This window comes from Camelina sativa, chromosome 2 (assembly GCF_000633955.1).
Source record: "Camelina sativa cultivar DH55 chromosome 2, Cs, whole genome shotgun sequence".
Classification (NCBI taxonomy): Eukaryota; Viridiplantae; Streptophyta; class Magnoliopsida; order Brassicales; family Brassicaceae; genus Camelina; species Camelina sativa.
The window spans coordinates 15,414,122-15,431,120 of record NC_025686.1 but is presented as its reverse complement, the minus strand read 5'-3'; the positions used below and the strand labels follow the sequence as shown (position 1 = coordinate 15,431,120).

The following is a 16,999-nucleotide window of genomic DNA, read 5'->3' as shown; positions in this document are numbered from 1 at the left end:
ATCCCATACCTCGCTGACTCGAAGTATGATCTTCATCCTCATCGACCAAACTGTGTAATTAGTCGGTGTGAGTAACGGACATTGGATCGATGGTGCTCCAAGGTCCTTAGTTCGTAATGGTGGATTTGCTTCAGCCTCCATGCCTTGTCGTAGTTCTTCTCCACCGGTTTTAGGTCAGAAGCACACCTTGCTCTGATACCAAATATAAGGTCAAAGACTTGAAGAATATAAGAACACCTCTCTTATTGATTTAGAAAATTTCTCAAAAACTAAATCTCTCAAGTCTCTCTAGTCTCATGGAACACCTCTCCATAGACTCATATATTTATATGTTTCATCTTTTCTTAAACCTATTAGGATTAGCATATTACAACTTAAGACTTTAGGAACTTTTCCTTTTCCTATTCTATCTCTTAAGGCAACTTCCTAGGAGATAGCTTGTTCTTCAAGTTGGAATGATCCAACAACTTCCACATCCAAACCACTCAATGTCACCAACTAAAGTATCTAGAACCACTTATCCACATCATCAATAAAGATAAGAACTTTTTGCTCTTTTAGTCTATCTTCAATAGCACCTAAATGATATATTTGGATGTGTCTAGTGCCTAAAATTTCAGACAAAAACCTTCCTTGCAAACTCAACTTCATATTATAGTCATCAGGGTTAGCTCCACTAAAATTCTTCATAGTCTTAGATATGAAACCTCTGTCTATGAAAATCCTACCTTGGAAGTGACGAGAAAGTCGACTAAATAAAGCTCTTGCAATTGTAGTCTTGCCAATTCCCGTTGGACCCCATATCCCAACCATCCTTGCCTCCCCGGATTCCAATTGTAACAATAAACTCATCTCCGCTATATGATATTCGATACCAGCAAAGTCCTTAAAATCCTTGGATGGAGTCAGTTTCAGTTTTCCCAAAATATCATTAGCGATTACTTCAATCATTGTTGCTTCATTATTGCTAACATGAAAGAATAAACTAGTCAATTTTCACGTGGAAACATGTATTCAAAATATATATTATATAGCACTAATATAAAAGTCTTACAAGTTATGAGAATGATATCCGAGTAGATTAGCAACAAGGACCAACGCTTCCTGCCATTGTTTTTGCACTCCTTTTGTTTTGATTTGACAAGTCTTTGCAAAAGCCTCTCCAAATTTTCCAGTTTGTTTCCTGACATGAGATGGATCTAAACCGTAGAAAATTGGTATAACTAGTTGACCAGACTCTTCCTTGCATTTCACGATCTCCACCAATTCGTCGAGACACCAACTAGAAGAGGTGTAGTTTTCCGAGAAGACAATCTTGGAAGTCCTTATCGCCCTTACAAGCTCAGGGGCAATCGAGTGGCTTCTCTCTATCTTATTGTCTTTGAAAGTCTTGATCAACTTCTGATCTAGTTCCGTGAGAAAATGGCTGAGGAAAGTTATGCGGATCTTCCCCGCTAAAGCTTGGGAAGACATCGTATACCCAATTACGAGAGGATGAGGAAGCCATTTGTGCAAAGAAAAAGATTTAACTCATACAATAGCTAACTATGGTACTCAACCAGTTTTAGGATGAAGAAACTTGTTGGATATATTTTTTAGTTGAAGTCAATTACGTGCTTTACTTTACAACAACCAAAAACTATAAACACACATAGGTCAAGTCTCATTGACCAAGTCTAACGGAGTCTTACCAACCAAACCTTCCCGCTATGAATCAGAGAGGTCTATAAATAATCTAATAAAATTTTGATTTTGCTATGGTCACCATTATTCCAAATTTAAAACAACGTAGGCCATAAGTTTTATATCTTATTATACATAGGTGACTTATGCGCAAACGTCAGAGATTATTTTTTTTTTTTTTCACTAAAAGGATTATATTGATTGATAACATAAGTTCGGAAAGACTACAAATCACAAAATAAAAGACGAGAATGAAATTACAGAGACATAAAGATCTATCCATAACCTACAACTAGAAGAGGAAAGGATTTTACAGATACATTATTTAAACCAAAAACATCTTGTTTCGAGACTGATTTAGCTCTTAAAAAAACCATAAGGACTTCCCGCATACCAACAAATGATAACGGGCTTCAACACAAATGGCCATAACAAGAAAATAGAAGTTGTTTTCTCCGCATAAGATATATCTTTCTCTATAAGTGTTTTGTCAAGGGTCTTCCGGGATGTAACCGTAAGATAATCGAGACCCACTTGAACCTTTCAACGCCACAACGACCAAGTAATTAAGCTTAAACGAAGCTTAATACTAGATGAACTAATCCAAACATAACCAAAGCTCAACCCCAAACTAACAAAGAGAAATAATTGAGGAAGAGAAACTTAGCCCAAACGAGGGAGACTACAGCCCAAACAAGGGAGGCTACTAAACCTGAGCTCTAGCGATACCAGATCTTAAACGATTACAATATGATCAGAGCAAACAGGGGACACAAGAAGGGAGAGAGGAGAGGCAAACGAAATACCAAGATAAAGGAGAGTCAGAGATCCAATGATGCATAGATTTGTCGACGAAGGAGAGAATAAGAGCCGTCGTAGGAGGAACCAGCGAATAGATCTGAGTCTCCACTCCGTGAATAGCGAACAGCAATGGCGACCCGAGCTCACCAACAACCCACAGATCCAAAGAATCTGGAAACAAGGACAATATCTCACTAGCTCTCGATCTCAAAATCTTCAGATTCACATCGCCAAAATCTCCACGCTTCCTCAACCGCATAATACAAAGACAAAGCTAGAAACTTAGCATGAACTTTAAAGGAGGTGACCGAGGCTGGTGCTATATGAGCCACCACGCGTCGGTCAAATGCTTAACGAAAGCTTTGTGTTAAAGGAGGCGGTCAGAAAACTTCAGAGATTTATTAATATTTTATTATATAAATTTGGGTTTTAAATAGCTCATTTTATTGCGACACATGTAAAATTTATGATTAGATATTTTGCCATATGTTAAGTATTCTTTTTGTTTATACAATGTAAAAAAGATAATTATAAGAAATTATAATTGTAAAAATTTAGAAAAACAGACATAAACATTGTCTTTTTGGGACAAACACACTTTGAGTAATAAACTTGCAAATAACCGAAACGCACCTTAATTAATAGTCCAAACAAAGTAATTTAAACATATGTACAGTAATATTTATAGAAATTACAGATGAAGAGTTTTTTACTCTTCTTTCGCAAAAAAAAAAAAAACTTATTTAGCTATATACAAAACGATCGATTAAACATGGCAAGTCAAATTGTCTATTAATCTTCTTAGTGGTTGCACTTACCCCATGAAGATTCGGTTACGAGAATCTTTTTACGTTCCATTAACAAACAATGAAATGGAAACAAATTTTGTCTCACTCTCATTGTTCATCAACAACTTCTTTACCCGTGCTCATAACATTGTTCTTTTTGTTTGCGCTGTAGTTCCCGAAGAGACTCTCCATTTCTTCTAAAGCCACACCTCGTGTCTCCGGAAGGAAAGTGAAGAAGAAGACCCATGCAGCGGCTGCAACTCCCGCGAAGAGAAGGAACGCACCACCGATGGTGAGACCCTTAGCAAGAGACAAGAATGTCATTCCGATAATACCACTCATAAGTCTATTCAACATCACTCCCAAACTTGCACCTTGAGCTCTTAACCTCACAGGGAATATCTCTGAGCAGTAAACCCACGTCACGGGGCCTGCACCTATTGAGAATGTTGCCACAAAAGACATCACCGTCGAAACACTAAGCCCTATAGCCCACTTGATAGTTTGTCCGGGGTTCCTGCCGATTACTGTGAGACTAGTTCCAAGTGCTGTCAAGGAAATAAACATTCCGCCCATACTCGTAAGCAACAAGGCACGACGTCCAAACCGATCAACCACACAAGTCCCTACCACAATGAAGAGGGTCTTGACAACTCCGACAGCCACCGTAGCCAAGAGCTGATCATTCTTGGATCTCAGTCCAGCCTTTGAGAAAATGGTTGGAGAGTAAAGTACGACCGCATCGATTCCAGAGGCTTGCTGGGCGAAGTGGATGCCAAGGCATGCTATGAGGATGTGTCGAACGGACGGGGTTGGTCGGACAAGAAGGTCTTTCCACACGCCTTTACCGGCAGTCTTGTTGTTCGGCACGACTATAACATCGTCTGTCATATCATCAGGGATTCCAGCCGCACGTTTGGTGTCATTGAGCCTAGAGATGGCTTCTTCTTTAGTGTTTGAGGTTTTGTCAAGAACTTTAAAAGCATCTCCAATGCGACCTTGGAGGACTAGCCACCGTGGAGACTCCGGCATTGCCAACACTCCAATTGCTAGGAATACCGAGGGAACCGCTCCAACCCCTAACATGAACCTCCAGCCGAGATGCTCGGGAAGCTTAGAGAAGAAGTAGTTGGACACATACCCTAAAAGTATACCAATGTTGATAAATATCTGCATTAAAAAAACGTTATTATCAACCTCCATGCACAATTCATTTATATAATATATATATATATATATATATATATTTCAGTGCATAAAAAAAAGTTACTATCAACTTCCATGCACAATTCTTTTAAATGTATATTTCAGATAATAAGAAAGGTCGAATCTATTGTACCTCAGGGAAAGAGCTAAGGAAACCACGTGAGGAGGCAGGAGCGACTTCAGCGGTGTAAACAGGTGCAATCATCATAGCATAACCGACACCGATACCAGCTATGAAACGACCCACCATAATGAAAGGATAGTTTGTGGCAAAACCCATGAGAAGAGCACCACAAAAGAAGAAAGATCCTGCCAACACTATGGTATATCGTCTTCCAATCCAATCTGAAGTTCTACCAGCCGCGCCTGAACCGATTAGAGAGTAGATATTTAGAATCCCCATAAGAATCTCAAGTTGTATGTCCGACAGTTTCAAATCGTCTTTTATGAAAATTGCAGCTCCACTCATCACTCCTATATCTGCAACATCCATAAAATGTAAGGATAATTATCTTAACCGTAAAATCAAACCAACCAACCTTGATATGGGCCGTTAGTGAATGATAATAATTCATAACGTATACGAACCGTAACCAAGGATGATAGACGTCATTGATGCTAAGATTGCACAAGCAAAAGCAAATCGGCTTCTATTCCCTCTTGGCGGCTCGGGCTCCGCAACAACGACACCTCGTTCTTCTCCTGAGGAACTCATTGTGTCCACCGTGATTGTAAAACTTACAGTGAAAAAGAAATTGGTAAGGAGAAGAGAGTGTTTTTAGCAGGAAAAAAACAAACTAAGTTTATTGTGAGTTACGAAATCTATTGGAACATGAGAATTTAAATAGATGTGGGATACTCACAGTTGAAGCCAACTAAGATCACATGCTTTAGAAAGTAACAAACAAGCATCCAGTTAATTTAATCAGTTACAGAAACTATTTACTTGAAATTCCAATGATAGAAATCGGATATCAAGATACACATGGTTGTACTCTATTCTACTAGATTTGTCCCAAAATTTGCAATTTATAGTTGGAACAAATCATTCAAGATTTTAAGATTTGCCGTCTCACTTTTTTGTTTTTGTTTTTGTTTTTGGTTATTACCTTATCTAAATTTAGAAACATAAGTAAGTATACATTCACAAATTGTTATAATTCTAATTTTAAAGGCACGAAAAAAAAACATATGGTTCACCGTAAAAAAAATTTTTGTTCTCTCCAAGGACCTACTGCATATGTTTTTACTATAATCAACTTTTTAGAGGTACTAAAAGTTTCCTTCTCTTCCTTTTTGTCGATTCTCTCTTTAGTTTCTATGATCACTCTAAGAAAAACAAAATACACATAGTACTAGTTAACAACCCGCACTATGTGAAGGATAAATTGATTCAAATAAATTATTATAAGTAAAATTATTATTTGGGATATAAATTGTCAGAACAATAATTTTACTCATAATTTTTTGTTTTATTTAAATTTGCATTTAATTAATTTGTGTAAAAATATGTGTCACCAATGAAATGTGGAAAACAATTTAAATATGATGGAAAAGTTTTGATAAAATGTTATCAGTTATGGTAATCTGTCTTTTTGTGTTTTTAAAAATCAAATTCATATATTTTATATTTCACGTTATTATCTACATTGATATGCCACTAAATAGATAATACAATGTTTTAAGACAAATCAATTAAAACTAATCCTAAGTTTAAAAAACCATGAGAAAATGTATAAAAATGGTAAATTATAAATAAAAAGTGTAATAGTGGTGAAAATTTATAGGGAAAAATGAGTGTTTGGGGTTTTCAAAAGATTCATGAATACTATGTTAAGATCGTTGAATCATCATTTATTATTAAATTATTAAAAAGTTAATATTCTATTATTATGATTATTGTAGAAGTTATTTTTTGATAAAATTTTTCGTATATTTGAATAGTCATTGGAATTTTTAAATAGAAGACATATTTTGTTTTTCAAAAATTTAAATTGGTGAATAAATTTAAAATTGTTTACAAAATTTTATTTATTTTTAAGGTTATTGGGATAATTAATTTTTAAAATATATTTGAATAGTCATCAGATTTTTTTAAGTCGGAGAATAAGTTTTGCATGAAAATTTAAATAGATGAATAAGTTTTTAAATAGTTTGTGAAATGTAATTTACTTTTAATAATTAAATATGTTATGAAAATGAGAATTAAATAATTAACTATATTTTCTGCTTTTAATAGTTGATTAAGTCTTTCATTTTTTAAAACTGATAAAAAACATTAATTTATATATATATATATTCTAATGGCATATTTATGTAAATAATAATGAAAGAAACATTTCTTTATATAGTTTAATGGCAAATTTAATAAATCGAAAGGCTTGTTTTTGTAAATATGTTTATCTTGAGATGCTTAACTGCAATTAAAACTTTAAATCGCTCTGGTGACGATACATCATCATTTTCAACAAAATGCTTTCCTATTAATATATAGGAGATTTATAAGCGAAACAAATTTAGTTAAAAAAGGAAACATAAAATGCTAGTGTATGAAGGGGAAAAAAAATGATTACGAGAGGATGAGGAAGCCATTTGTGCAAAGAAAATGATTTAACTCATACAATAGCTAACTATGGTACTCAACCAGTTTTAGGATGAAGAAACTTGTTGGATCACTACAAATTTTGGTTTGTATAGTTACAAAATTTTTTTGTAGCTATTTACATATTTTCGTCACAAATTTATGTTTGCTACAAATTTGTTTCAAAAAAAAAAATTGCGTCTATAGGGTAGTTGCTAATTGCACGTTGTAGAAACTCGTAACAAATTTGCTACAATTATATTTGTGCTAAAAATATTGCGCTTATAGGGTAGTTGCTAATTATATTTTTTCTACGGCTAGGGCGAACACTCGAGAGAGAAAAGTTTCTACAAACGAAGTACTTAAAGACTCACGGCTAAGTAACAATATCTGAATATCCTATCATTTTAATTGCTTAAATAGCTTAATAAACTTTCTGGGCTTTAGTTGGTGATGGAAGCGACGCAAAGTTAACGTCATTTTTGAGAATTGACCTTAACTACGTATTTAACATCGTTTCTGTTTTGTGATACTAAGAAAACATTTGACATCATTTCTTAAACGATGCTAAAATTAAATGATACTATTTGACATAATTTCTTAAGCGATGCTAAAATTAAATGATACTAACCAAAACTAAACGATGCTAAAAATTAATTCTTCCATCACTTAATAAGCAATGTTAAATATTTAGTTTCACTAGATTTGACATTGCTTTTTACAAGTTTGCTACATGATTGTTTTAAAAAAATTTGGTCACTATTAATATCTCACCTTCAGAAAATATTCTGAAACACTTTTTATCTTTTGTTACAATAATAATTAGTAGCAAACTAAAAAAATATATATTATAAAATATTTTTTCGTTATACTTTGTGAGAATAGTTAGTAACTAAATACTACAAATTTTGTTACGATACATAATACTGAGTATATTTGTTACACATATATTGTTCCTTATTCGTAGCTAATTACCCCAAAAATAATTACTAACTAATTTAGTTACAATCCACAATAGTGGATATATTTGCTATAAAAATGTTGTTACTTATATGTAGCTACCACAAGAATAGTTAGTAACTAATAATTACAAATTTAGTTACGATAAAAAAATAGTAAGTATATTTTTCACAAAAATATGGTTACTAATTAGTAGCAAATTACCACAAACTTTATTAGGATCTAAAGTTGTCACTATTTCTCACAAATGGCTACATTTTTGCTGCAAGTTATTTTAATTTAACTTTTGTCACTAATGCGTAACTAATCATCACAAATATTTGCTACAAATTATGTTTGTCACATATATTGAAGCTATATCATCCATATTTTGTAGTGAAGTCAATTACGTGCTTTACTTTACAACAACCAAAAACTATAAACACACATAGGTCAAGTCTAATTTTTCCCCCAAGTCAAACGGAGCCTTACCAACCAAACCTTCCCGCTATGAATCAGAGAGATCTATAAAGGGAAAAAACCCAAAAAAAACACCATCTACATTTTTTTTGGACGTTTAATACTTTTAGTTATTAAATTGGACAAAAAAATACTTGGTTTAATTTCTGTTGCCTTAAAAAACCATCATTTTATTTATAATGTTAGATCCATACTTACGACTTAACAGTCGTTAGTTAATATTAGTGATGGAATTGTTAATCTGGATTAAAATATAACCCCACATGGTTAATTAGTCAGAATAAAGACACTATTGCCCTTTTATTTTTTCCCAAATCGATTTGGGATCTAAGAACCCTAAAAGCGATTTATGTGATTCTGGTTGATTGTGTGCTACTGTGGTGTATTCGTTGCAAGAATCACAACTACACAATCTCTGTCGATTCTTGAAAATAGAATTTTGTTTGATGCTCAAATCAAACGTGATGTGGTCGAGACTCGAGAGAACATTAGTCTTAAAAGAAGAAGAGAAGAGGTTTTATTTATCTGCTGTGGGCACTACTACTTATATATTTGGATGATCTACCTTAACCGATGAGATTAAATCATCCATAGAACAGATGAGATTGGTACACCAACAAATCGTAGACTAATATATATATTACGCGCTGTCTTTTATTTTTCCGACGTGTTCACCTTTTTTTTGTTCCCGCCGGTGATAAAGATTGGCCATTCATTCCGATCTGGCCGGTTAGATTTTGTTTCATAACAAAATTCTATTTTCAAGAATCGATAGAGAATGTGTAGTTGCAAGAAACACACCACACAATCAACCAGAACCACAACTACTCAGACGGCAACAATCATCGCAACTAACAGAATTTGAGATTTGAAGATGTTTGAGAAGAAAAATCTTTTAGGGTTCTTAGATCCCAAATTGATTTGGGGAAAAAATAAAAGGGTAACAGTGTCTTTATTTACGACTAATTAATCATGTGGAGTTATCTTTTAACCCAAGTTAACAATTCCGTCATTAATATTAACGACTGTTAAGTCGTAAGTATGGATCTACCATTATAAATAAAACGATGTTTTTTTTAAGGCAACAGAAATTAAACCAGGTATTATTTGTCCAATTTAATAACTACATGTATTAAACGTGCAAAAAAATTAGATGGCTGTTGTAAAACACTTGGTGGACTCTATCCAACCGGCCCATTATCAGTCCGTCCGTGCGCAGCCTCTCGACCACACTTGGTCGAGAGCCTTCGGCCCGTTAGTCGAAGCCCATCGGCGATAGCATTAGTATGTCGGTTTTACCTTAGGACTTGTAACACTATATATACTTGTTGTAACCTCAATTCCTATCAATAATAACCTAAGAGATTTACTCCCTAAACTCCCTAATTTACAACACGTTATCAGCACGATAGCCTCTCTCCCAAAACCCTAAAGCAGCCGCCTATTCTCCCTTACCCTAAAACCCTAAACCGACTTCCTGTTCTTATTTCCATCCGAGATCAAATCCTTCATGTTCGAAGATCCTCTTGTTCACAAGCAACCCTTAGCTTGTGATCAAAGTTCTCTCGACAGCTTGGTCGAGGTTTGCTGTTCGCGGTTCGTCGATCGGGGGTGAGTGCGAGAAGCTGCTCGCGGGAAGCAAGAAGCTGTTCGTGGGGAAGCTGTTCGTGGTTCGTGGTCAAGAGATATCTGAGGTCTTTAGCTCNTTCTTTAGCTCCCAGATCAATTCCAGTCAGTATCCTTGTGGTGTTAAGGTAAACAAAATTTAAACTTCTTAAAACCACATAATTGAATCTGGAACTAAAAACTATTGAACCCTAAAATATCCAAGTAAACTAACAAACAAACTTAAGATCTATAATCCTATAAACTTTAAAATCTATTCACATAGGATTGTTAGATTGTTTGTTAAATTGCACCAAATTATATCAAGCTTTAAAATTGTTGATTGACTGCTTGATTGTTGCATAAGAACCTAGAACTGTTTTAGATTCATAAGGATCAGATTATTACAGATTGTTCTAGGAAATTAAAACTTGGATCATTCATGCATAACAATTAAAATCGGACCATGCTTAGGTTGTTATAAAATCGATTGCATGAATTATATTTTAGGATTGTTTAAACTGTTCTTGAGAAATTCAAGAAGAAAATCCCCTAGATCCTAAATTCATAAACTCGAAAATTTTAGAGTTGTTCTAGGATAATTTCCAAATTAAAATTATAGTAATTATCCTAAGTTAATCCGATTGAATAAAAACTTTTGTTAAGTTTCTATAAATTAAACTTTAAATCGGAAATTAAAATATTAGTTAGGATAAGTTCCTAATAAAATAGTAATTATCCAAATTCCTTAAAATCAAAAATATTTAATCCTAAATCAAATAGGAAATTATAAGATAAGGAAATCCTATCTAGGAATAAGGAAATTGTTGCATGCATATAGCTATTTAGTTTTGTTGTCTTGCATGCATGAATTTAAACCGAAAAACTATAAGAGGCAAGGCATGGTTCGGTCTCAAATACCGCATGACCTAAGGCATGGTTCGGTCTCAAATACCGCATGACCTGAAAATTATTTGTTGCATGGTTCGGTCTCAAATACCGCATGCTAACTGTCGGTTGTCTATATTTATGCAGATGGCTAATCTCAAGAGCCTAGACTACCCTATCTTGCAAGCTTCCGGAAAGAATTACTTGCAATGGGCTAATGACACCGAAATCTACTTGTCATCGAATGGCCTGAAAGGGTGCATCGATGAGGATATTGAGTCTACGGACAGGAATAAGAGTAAGTGTCTCCAGCACATACATCATCACATTGCTGAGAGTATCAAAAGCCAGTACCTCTTCCTAAGAGATCCTCTTGCCCTTTGGACACAGCTTAAACGCCGTTATGGGCACCAAAAGACGATGCTCCTTCCAAAGGCAGAGTTTGATTGGAAGAGCCTAAGGATCCAGGATTACAAATCCGTGGAAGAGTATAACTCTGAGCTCTTTAGGATTGTCTCACTCCTTAGGCTGTGTGGGAAAGAGGTGACTGAGCAGGAGCTGATTGAGAAGACATTGTCTACCTTCAGCCCTAATAACAGAGTACTCCAGCAACAATATCGGCACCAAAAGCTTGCTGACTATGGGGAACTCATTGAGTGTTTACTGCTCGCTGAGCAGAACGATGAGTTGTTGATGATGAACAGTGCTATGCGACCTCCTGGTACAGCCCCATTACCAGAAGCAAATAAGGTCGACTTGGGAAAGAAAGCTGTAGTAGAGTCTAATGAGCCTAAGGAGCCTAGTGAGATCAATTACGTCCACAGAGATAGACACTATGGCCGTGGTGGCCGTGGTGGCAGAGGACGTAGTGGTCGAGGGGGCCAGGCTGGTCGAGGAGGCCGCGGACGTGGTGGTAAGGGCCGTGGGTCCTTTAAGCCAAACTCCAAGGCCAAATCGACTTGCCACCGATGTGGTATGTCAAACCACTGGGCCAAGAACTGCAGAACTCCCAAACACCTCATTGATGCATATCAAGAATCTCTTAAGAAAAATCCAGAAGCAAACTATGTACACATCGATGATGAAGGAGACTTCGATCATGAGAATGATGATTTGCTAGGATATGAGACCTCCGACTGCCTCAAAGATGTTGAATGAATTTCGAATTTATTTTGGTTTATTTTCTATGCTTTATGATTTAATTTCCTTTTAATGTAATGGATAATTGCTTTGAATTAAATTCAATGGATTTTATTTTATAAACTATTCTATTAAAATCCGAAATTCTTGTCCTATTTATAGACATGGCCGAGGACATGAGTGAATTAGTAGTGGATAGTGGCTCCAACCACACCATACTAAAAGATAAGAGATATTTCATAAATCTTATAATGAAAAGTGCAAATGTTAATACAATTGCGGGTATAGCAAATCTTATAGAAGGCTACGGCCAAGCACACATATTGTTGCCTAACGGAACTCATATTGAGTTATGTGATGCTTTATACTCACCCAGCTCTAAGAGAAGCTTATTGAGCTTTAAAGACATAAGGTCAAATGGTTATCATATTGAAACCAAGGGTGAAGGATCTAAAGAGTTCCTCTACATTACAGAAAATGTGAAAGGACAAAAGAAGATCCTAGAGACTATACCTGCCTTAGCCTCTGGTCTATACCATGCTAAGATTAACATGATAGAAGCCAACTTGGCTAAGCACAAAATATACAAAGAAAGTTTCACTTTATGGCATGACCGGCTTGGCCATCCGGGAACTAACATGATGCGTAAATTGATAAAGAGTTCAAAAGGGCACAACCTTAAAGAAAGAAAAGTTCTCCCTAAGAATCTCACATGTGTGGCATGTGCACAAGGGAAACTTATTGTAAGACCTTCACCAGTAAAAGTCACAAGAGAGACTTTACATTTTCTGGAAAGGATACAAGGTGACATATGTGGGCCGATACACCCACCTAGTGGGACATTTCGATATTTCATGGTGATGATAGATGCATCAACCAGATGGTCCCACGTATGCTTGTTATCCACGAGAAACTTAGCATTTGCTAAGCTCTTAGCTCAAATCATTCGATTAAGAGCACATTTTCCAGACTTTCCACTTAAGACTATACGTCTAGATAATGCTGGTGAATTTACATCCCAAGCGTTTAATGATTACTGTATGTCCATGGGGGTGAGTGTGGAACATCCTGTGGCACATGTACATACACAAAACGGATTAGCTGAATCCTTCATTAAACGAATACAATTGATAGCTCGACCATTGTTAATGCGATCGAAGCTTCCTGTGTCGGCTTGGGGACACGCGGTCTTACACGCAGCAGAACTCATACGCATCAGGCCATCTAGTGAACACAAATATTCCCCATCCCAACTCCTATCGGGTCAAGAGCCAGACTTATCCCATCTTAAGACATTTGGTTGTGCCGTTTATATACCAATTGCTCCACCACAGAGAACAAAGATGGGACCACAGAGGAGAATGGGAATATATGTGGGGTATGAGTCTCCCACCATAATAAGGTATCTCGAGCCACTGACAGGAGACCTGTTCAAGGCCAGATACGCGGACTGTCAATTTATTGAGTCCGAATTCCCTATGCTAGGTGGGGAGACCAGCAAGCTGAGCAAAGAATTGACATGGAATCAAACATCCTTAGAATGGCAAGATCCTCGAACTATAGCATGTGATGCAGAAGTTCAGAAGATTATACATCTTCAACAGCTAGCTAATCAATTGCCAGATTCCTTTGCTGACCCGAAAAGAGTAACAAAATCGTACATACCAGCTTGCAATGCACCAGTACGTATTGATGTTCACAAGGAACACAATAATCAAGTTGCTACAGAGTCTATGCCACGTTTGAAACGGGGTAGACCATTAGGTTCCAAAGATAAGAATCCTCGGAAAACAAAGAGTGCAAAACAGACCGAGGCTAAGGGAATTATAGAAAAGCCAGACGTTGTCACAGAAACTCCTACGGCACCAAATGAGGCTCAGGACGCTGAACCTCAAGAGCCTGAAGGAGTTGACAACAATGAGATCTCGATAAACTATATAATGTCTGGAATACAATGGAACCGAAAAGATGTCGACATTGATGATATATTTGCATACAAGGTAGCACTTGAAATAAATGAGGATCATGAGCCCACATCTATACTAGAGTGTACACAAAGCAAAGATTGGCTTAAATGGAAAGAAGCCATTGATGTGGAGCTAAACTCTTTAAAGAAGAGAAGTGTGTTTGGTCCGACCTTAAGGATAACACCAGAAATTAAACCAGTTGGACACAAATGGGTCTTTGTAAGAAAGAGAAATGAGAGAAACGAGATTGTCAGATACAAGGCAAGGCTCGTAGCACAAGGATTCTCTCAAAGACCTGGCATAGATTATGAGGAGACATACTCCCCTGTGATGGATGCAACGACTTTTAGATATCTAATAAGTCTGGCCATAAGAGAAAGTTTAGATTTGCGGTTAATGGATGTTGTAACTGCATATCTATACGGTCCACTGGATAATAAAATTTATATGAGATTACCAGAGGGTATAGAACTCAAAGATAAGAAGAGTTCTAGAGACCAATACTGCATAAGGCTAGACAAATCGCTTTATGGACTGAGACAGAGTGGTCGAATGTGGTATAACCGGCTAAGTGAATATTTAGCCAAGGAAGGTTATAGGAATGACCCGATCAGTCCTTGTATATTCATAAAGAAATTCGCGAATAAGGGATTTGTAATAATAGCAGTATATGTGGATGATTTAAACATCCTTGGAACCTCTGGGGAAATCGCCCAAACAGTAGGATATCTCAAAAGAGAGTTTGAGATGAAAGACCTAGGCAAGACAAAATTCTGTTTGGGGTTACAGCTTGAGTACATAAACAATGGGATCCTTGTGCATCAAAAGGCATACACAGAAAAGGTACTCAAGAGATTTAATATGGAGCAAGCTCACTCATTGACTAGCCCAATGGTTGTGAGAAGTGTAGAAGTGGATAAAGATCCATTTGCTCCTAAGAAGGACAATGAAGAAATTCTTGGTCCTGAAGTGCCTTACCTCAGTGCTATAGGAGCATTAATGTTCTTGGCTAGCCACACTAGACCTGACATATGCTTCGCAGTAAACCTTCTGGCAAGATACAGTTCTTGTCCGACCATAAGGCACTGGAATGGTATAAAACATGTTCTGTGTTACCTACAAGGAACGACAGACTTTGGTTTATTTTACACTAACCATAACAAAGAAGGTTTAGTTGGTTTTGCTGATGCAGGTTATCTGTCCGACCCACACAATGGTAAATCACAAACAGGTTATGTGTTTACACACGGTGGTACAGCGATCTCTTGGCGTTCTATGAAGCAGACTCTAGTAGCCACATCCTCAAATCACGCGGAGATCCTAGCCATGCATGAAGCCAGCCGTGAGTGTGTTTGGTTGCGGTCAATGACTCAGCACATTCGGACAGACAGTGGCATGGACATAGACAAATCAGCAACGGTCATCTATGAAGACAATACAGCCTGCATCGCACAACTCAAAGAAGGTTACATCAAGGGAGATCGGACAAAGCACATCCTGCCGAAGTTCTTCTACACACATGAACTACAAAAGGCCGGAGAAGTTCAAGTGGTGCAAGTTCAGTCATGTGACAACTCAGCCGATCTCTTCACCAAGGCATTACCGACAACAACATTCAGGAAGCTCACGCACCAGATTGGAATGCGGAGGCTTAAGGACTTGGAGTGATGCTTGGAACAGGGGGAGCAATGTGTGCTGTACTCTTTTTCCTTCACTAAGGTTTTGTCCCAATGGGTTTTCCTGGTAAGGTTTTAATGAGGCAGCATCCCCTAAGCACATTGCATCGATCCCTTCCTCGCATAGGCACGGTTGTATCGTCCAAGGGGGAGTGTTGTAAAACACTTGGTGGACTCTATCCAACCGGCCCATTATCAGTCCGTCCGTGCGCAGCCTCTCGACCACACTTGGTCGAGAGCCTTCGGCCCGTTAGTCGAAGCCCATCGGCGATAGCATTAGTATGTCAGTTTTACCTTAGGACTTGTAACACTATATATACTTGTTGTAACCTCAATTCCTATCAATAATAACCTAAGAGATTTACTCCCTAAACTCCCTAATTTACAACAATGGCGTATTTTTTGGGTTTCTCCCGATCTATAAATAATCTAATAAAATTTTGAAACTTTCTCAACTCTTTTTTTTTTTTTTTTTTTTTTTTTTTTTTNTTCATTTTGCTATGGTCACCATTATTCCAAACACATTGGGTGTCCTATGTGGCATCAAAGGAGGATGCATCTTTTACTTCTTTTTTTTTTTGAAGAAAAAGAAATATAACCCTCTTGCAATATCAATGGCAATAGGCAAAATAATCTGTAACTATGGTACTACTTTGTTTAAAATTTTAGGAATATAGAAAGTACATCTAATAGTCATCTGATATTCTCGCATAGAATTAGGAGCTACTAATTAATCGTACGTGTATATTGGAAATCTCCTTCAAGATGGCTATTTCTTCTGGATGATGATCATTCTTGATCACAACGGTACAATTGAGAGTTTCAACGGAACTGTTTTCATGACGAGAAGAGCGTTTTAAGATTTTATAATGATCCAAATATTCTAAGATCGATCTATCGTCTATGCCTTTGATCCCATCCCCATGCATAATCATATAGTATTTCATTAAATCTTAACTCTCTTTCCGTTTTTATGTCATTTTTTTCTTTCACAATGGCTAAAAATATGTAACACATCTTCCTTACATGTTTTATTTTCTTGGTTACATTTTTTTAATTCTTAATATTAGGCCTGGGCACTAATACCCGTTACCCGTACTCGACCCGTTACTCGGCTCGTACCCGTCCCAAAAAAAAGGGTACCCGCAGCTTTAGGGTCGAGTAAAGGGTATTATATTTATATTACCCGTGAGTAAGGGACGAGTATAGGGTATTAGTTTAGTTTTCAATACCCGTCCCGTTACT

At 36.6% G+C, this 16,999-nt stretch overlaps 2 protein-coding genes across 2 annotated transcripts; both read right to left on the bottom strand.

The window, feature by feature from the left end:
• Positions 12–1,614, bottom strand: LOC109128609 (disease resistance protein RPS6-like). The gene is made up of 2 exons (XM_019235330.1): positions 1,055–1,614; positions 12–967 (listed from the first exon to the last, which is right to left on the bottom strand). The coding sequence occupies exons 1-2, from the start codon at positions 1,471–1,473 to the stop codon at positions 508–510; spliced, it is 879 nt and encodes a 292-aa protein (XP_019090875.1). The 5' UTR covers positions 1,474–1,614; the 3' UTR covers positions 12–507.
• On the bottom strand, positions 3,381–5,193 carry LOC104752483 (putative polyol transporter 2). Its single transcript, XM_010474640.1, has 3 exons — positions 5,067–5,193; positions 4,612–4,958; positions 3,381–4,442 (listed from the first exon to the last, which is right to left on the bottom strand). The coding sequence occupies exons 1-3, from the start codon at positions 5,191–5,193 to the stop codon at positions 3,381–3,383; spliced, it is 1,536 nt and encodes a 511-aa protein (XP_010472942.1).

Bases quoted from the DNA above. Each gene is read 5' to 3' on its own strand.
- LOC109128609 (XM_019235330.1), bottom strand. From the start codon at position 1,473: ATGTCTTCCCAAGCTTTAGCGGGGAAGATCCGCATAACTTTCCTCAGC. The intron at 968-1,054 runs GTAAGACTTTTA...CTTTCATGTTAG, and splicing joins GGATATCATTCTCATAACTT to CAATAATGAAGCAACAATGA.
- LOC104752483 (XM_010474640.1), bottom strand. From the start codon at position 5,193: ATGAGTTCCTCAGGAGAAGAACGAGGTGTCGTTGTTGCGGAGCCCGAG. The intron at 4,959-5,066 runs GTTCGTATACGT...TGGATGTTGCAG, and splicing joins GTCTATCATCCTTGGTTACG to ATATAGGAGTGATGAGTGGA. The intron at 4,443-4,611 runs GTACAATAGATT...TTTTTAATGCAG, and splicing joins TCCTTAGCTCTTTCCCTGAG to ATATTTATCAACATTGGTAT.